This window comes from Rhincodon typus, chromosome 13, assembly GCF_021869965.1.
Source record: "Rhincodon typus isolate 14 chromosome 13, sRhiTyp1.1, whole genome shotgun sequence".
Lineage (NCBI taxonomy): Eukaryota > Metazoa > Chordata > Chondrichthyes > Orectolobiformes > Rhincodontidae > Rhincodon > Rhincodon typus.
The window spans coordinates 18,846,741-18,851,889 of NC_063344.1; the positions used below are offsets into that span (position 1 = coordinate 18,846,741).

Consider the following 5,149-nt stretch of genomic DNA (forward strand, 5'->3'; position numbering starts at 1 on the left):
ATCGCAAACCCTGGAAAAATTTTTTTTGCCCAACTTGGTTACTTTTAATTGCACTGTGTGTGTTTTCAAAATTTTGCTGTGGTTTTGGCAGTGCTTAAACACTACAGGATACAACAACCCAGCCACTACTTCCTGGTTGTGCTCTCAGTATAAACTCTGCACTTGTCAGTTCTTCTTGTCTGATCATCAGCTGCTAAATCATCAGTGAGAGCAGACTGAAGCCACTCCGATCATGTTGCCATTCAGGACAGTATTTATCACACTAAACATTGGATTTGTAATACCTCTTATATTCCAAGCTGTGAACTATCAATGCCTGACACTGTTGTAAATTTGCCCTACATTGAAAGGTTCTTCAAAAGCAACTTGCATTTATATAGCACCTTTGACACAATAAAATGTGCCACTGCACTTCAAAAGAACGTATTAAGCCTGAAACCCACTCATCCAAAAAATGTGACTGGAGCAGTACCAAAGGAGAGTTGGAGTGTCAGAGGTGCAACCGAGAAAGGGCTTGTAAGCTCTCTCAGGTAGATGTAATGGTTACCGTCTCAAAGAAAAGCAATTCTCCTTGTGTCCTGATCAATATTTCGCCCTTCAGTCAATCAAACTGAATGAAGACATTGTTTTGTCACTATTGCATTGCACTTGTGGAAGTTGCAGTGCATAAATTGTTTACTACTAATTTCCTATGTTACAGATTTGTAAAAGAACAACATACTGAGAATGTGGAGCCTGCACCTCTGTTCAATTAGATCATGGCTGACTGTCTATCTCAATGTCATTATCCTGCACTACCTCCATGTCCCTTGATGTTGTTAACCTCCTGAAATCTATCGATTTGTGTTTTGAATCTGGGACAGAGAATTCTAAAATTTAACCGTGTTCTGAGTGAAGAAATTCCTCCTCATCTGAGCCTTAAATAGCCTGCCATTTATCCTGTGATTATGTCACCTATTTTAAGATTCTTCAGCTAGGGGAATATCTTATCCATCGAGAGAAAGTAGAGTTAGTGTTTCGAATCCATAACAGTCAACGCTATAACTATATCCATTTATCCCATTTTAACCTGAAGCCTTGACTATTGTTGTGTGCAGTTCCACAAAGAGCAGGACTGATTCCCTGCAGTGGTCAATCGTCAGCAGTAACACCTTAGATAGTCGTTGCTTGAAGTGACTTCTCAGCTGGGGGTGACTTCACAATCAGGAGCCTGTCCCCTCCAACCAATGCATGTGCTGACAAGGGAAGAAATGGGGCATTGGTAACAGCAAGGAAGAAGAATTCTGTCTGCATTTTCCCATCTTCCTCCCTGAAACTAAATCTCAACAATTTCGCTCAGTTCACTGTGGATCTGTCAATGAGTCGGGCCCTGGACTTTCAGAGTTAACCCTTATAAAAGGCGCAGGCTCAGTGAACTTACCAAACTGGAGGGGGTGAGCTTTCCACTGAAGGAGAAGGGACATATTTAGCGCGGGGAAGTTCTGTTCTAATTCTGAGAAGGCAAGTAAATTTGTCATGATAAGCAAACTGTTAACCACCTTATCATAATTTCTATTGCCAGCACTATGTCAGCCACTGAGGGGTCAGGGTGAAACAAACAGGATCTACTTACTCAGTAATCATGGAAAAAAAGTGCTGTAACGTGTCCTGATAAAAGCAGGCTAGTGAGATGCAATTAGTGGAGGACACTTAAATAGTAAACATAAAATTGCTGTTTCCAGTCCAGGGGGCATTAACCTAGTGCCTCCATTCTGGCTGTTGTCACCATATCCAACCAGTTTTTACTATCATAGAAAAATGACTTGGCTAAAACAGGTAAAAATTACAGTCATCCCTAATTTAATTTCTGCACCAAATCCTGGTTCGTTGATATTTGTTGATAGGCTTTGTTGGATCATTGCAATGGTGACCATAGTAGTTGGCACCATTGCCTCACAGTGTCAGTGACCCTGGTTTGATTCTAACCTAGGGCGAATGACTGTCTGTGTGGAGTTTGCACATTCCCCCTGGGTCGTTGTGGGTTTCCTCTGGGTGCTTCGGTTTCCACCCACAGTCCAAAGATGTGCAGGTTAGGTGGATTGGCCATGCTGAATTGCCCTGTAGTGTCCAAGGATGTTACGTGGGTTAGCCATGGTAGGTATGGTGTTACAGGGATGAGATGGAGGAGGGGTGGTCTCAGTGGGATGCTGATTGGAGGGTTGGTGCAGATTAAATGGGTTAAATGGACTCTATCTGCACTTTAGGAGGAACCAAAAGGGTGGCATGGTGACTCAGTTGTTAGCATTATTGCCCCACAGTGCCAGCAACCCAGGTTCGATTCCAGCCTTGTGTGACTGTGTGGACTTCACCTGATAAGCGGCTACACTCCAAAAGCTTGTGTTGTCAAATAAACCTGTTGGACCAAAACCTGGTGTCATGTGACTTCTGACCTTGTCCACCCCAGTCCAACACCGGCACCTCCACATCATGTGTGGAGTTTGCACATTCTCCCCATGTCTGTGTGGGTTTCCTCTAGATGCTCCAGTTTCCTCCCACAGTCCAGCAATGTGCAGGTTAAGTGGCTTGACCATGGGAAATGTGGGGTTATGGATATAGGGTCAGGGACTAGGTCTGGGTGGGATGCTCTTTGAGGGTCAGTCCAGATTTGATGGGCCAAAAGCACTGTATGGATTCTGTGAGAGGCTTTATGTAATCTTTCTTTCTGAGGTTAAAAGGGGGCATTGTCCCTGTGGTAGGGCAGATTGTGGATGAACTGTGGAAGAAGACTGATCTGTGGGCATAGCCCATTCCCGCACCTTCCAACCCACATAGAATATATACTAACAAAACCCACCCTGCTTCCAAAAGACCCAGCACTTCATTGGCTGTAAAGCACTTTGGGACATCCTGATGTCATGAATGGCGCTATGGAAATGAAAGTCCTCTTTTTCAGTGTGTGTTCCGGGATGTGTAGATTCGGACTGTGTAATCAAGTGAGTTTGACTGCTATGTCACACCCTCTCAGAGTATGACCTCCTCAGAGTTGTTCCAGGGCATGTTGTGTATGTCCGACCCAATAGTTTGTCAGCATTTTGATTGACTCACACTGCAGTCTAGACAATGACTCATTTGCAAGTAGTGAATTTGGTAGCTCAGTTAAAACAAGAGGGGAAACAAAATAATTGTTCAACAGCTAGTAGTCAAATCATTCCCGTTCCTACCTGCATTGCCACTAGGGTTGCCAACTTGGCCATTTTCCAGGAGATTTTCCAGGCCAGTTTCCTGCTTCCAAATGGCCCATCCAGACACTGCTAACATTGGTTATCTGACACACCACTTCTGGCTCTATCCCACTTTCTGACAGGTAAACAAATCATGGAATCCCTACAGTGTGGAAACAGGCCATTCGATCCTTTGAGTCCACACTGACCCTCCAAAGAACATCCCACCCAGACCCAGCCCTCCACCCTATACCTGTAACCCTGCATTTCCTGTGGCTAATCCACCTAACCTGCACATCCCTGGACACTATGGGAAATGTGGCATGGCCAATCCACCAAACCTGCGCATCTTTGGACTGTGGGAGGAAACCGGAGCACCCGGAGGAAACCCATGCAGACAAAGGGACGATTTCTGACTGTCAGTTGAAGCAGCACCTTGTTCCACTTTCTGTATCTTTACAAGTAATGATCAGAAATAATTGAAGAAAATGGAAAAATTATACAGTTTTATCATGCTTTTATGATTTTTCTCTTTGCTGTCATAAGAACTCTGATAGCTTCTGAACTCCTAAGATCACCTATTTCCAAATTCACCCATCTCCTCCCCGTCTCACCTCCTACGTTTTGAAACCTTCATTCGCACCTTTGGTTAGCTCGAGACTTGACAATTCCAATACTCTTTTGACCACTGCCCATATTCCACCCCCTCAAAACCTGAACCAAACAGTTCTCCTGCCCATGTCCTAATTCAAACCATGCCTTGAGACCATGCCCTCGCTCCCTGACCTACATGGCTTGGAAGAAGAGTCATTGGTTTCAAAGTGTTAACTCTTTTCCACTCTCTGCAGATGCTGCCATATCTGCCATGTTTCTCCAAAAAACTTGTAGTTTTTATTTCAGACTTATTTTGAGTGCTATTTGACCACCATCTCAATTTTAAAATTGGCGTTGCTGTTTCCAAATCCTTCTAGCACCTCAGAACTTCCTATCTGAGTGCACAGTGACTCAGTGACACCGTGGTTAGCACTGATGCCTCACCACACTAGGGACCTGAGGTCAATTCCACCCTCAGATGACTGTGTGTGGAGTTTGCACGTTCCTCCCATGTCTGCGTGGTTTTCCTCTGGAAGCTCCGGTTTCCTCCCACAGTCCAAGGGTGGGCAGGTCAGGTGGATTAGCCATGCTAAATTGCCCATAGTGTCCAGGGATGTGTAGGTCAGGTGGATTAGCCATGCTAAATTGCCCATAGTGTCCAGGGATGTGTAGGTGAGGTGGATTTGCTATGGGAAATGTGGGGATAGGTTGGGGTCTGGGTGGGATGCTCTTTGGAAGGTCAGTGCAGACTCAATGGACCAAATGGCCTCTTGCCGCACTGTTGGGATTCTATGGTGCTATCTCCGTAATCTCTGACAAATCACAATTCTCTGATTATAGCTCTATTCTTTTAATCCTGATATCATTCCTAATTTTAATTGCTCCACAATCGGCAGCCATGCCTTCATACTGTCTAGGGTCGACCCTCTGGAAATCCTTCCCTAAGCCTTCTATCTCACTTTCCCCCCCTCTAAGATACTATAGTACAATATCTACATCTCTGTGGCTCAACGTCAAATTTTCCTTTATCGGGTTCCTGTGAAATATTTTGAAATGCTTCACTATGTCAAAGGCGCTATATAAATGCAAGTTGCTGACATTCTTTTCATTTTATTTTCAGGGCAGTTGCCTTCTGCCTAGGTGTTAGTGCTCATGATGTCAGACCGATTACAGAGCCCCTTACAGAGGTCATCTGCGCTCAAAGGAGTGGCCACAGACATTAGCCAACTGATGGAGAATCTTGACACCAATGAGTTACGTTTGGAAGGAGATGATGTGGACTTCGATTCTGGCAATGATGCAAGACAATCCAGTGAGCATGACTTTCACTGAAAATACAAGAGTTGCCCAACATT

The 5,149-nt window shown here is 44.5% G+C and overlaps 1 protein-coding gene across 1 annotated transcript in view; it reads left to right on the forward strand.

The window, feature by feature from the left end:
- The first annotated feature begins 4,918 nt into the window (after positions 1 to 4,918).
- LOC109936146 (phospholipase D1) overlaps positions 4,919 to 5,149 on the forward strand; it is an 83,185-nt gene continuing 82,954 nt past the window's right edge. Inside the window, exon 1 of the mRNA XM_048604541.1 lies at positions 4,919 to 5,106. Coding sequence (XP_048460498.1) covers positions 4,947 to 5,106 — 160 coding nt within the window. The 5' untranslated portion in view covers positions 4,919 to 4,946. The remainder of the gene's footprint in view (positions 5,107 to 5,149) is intronic.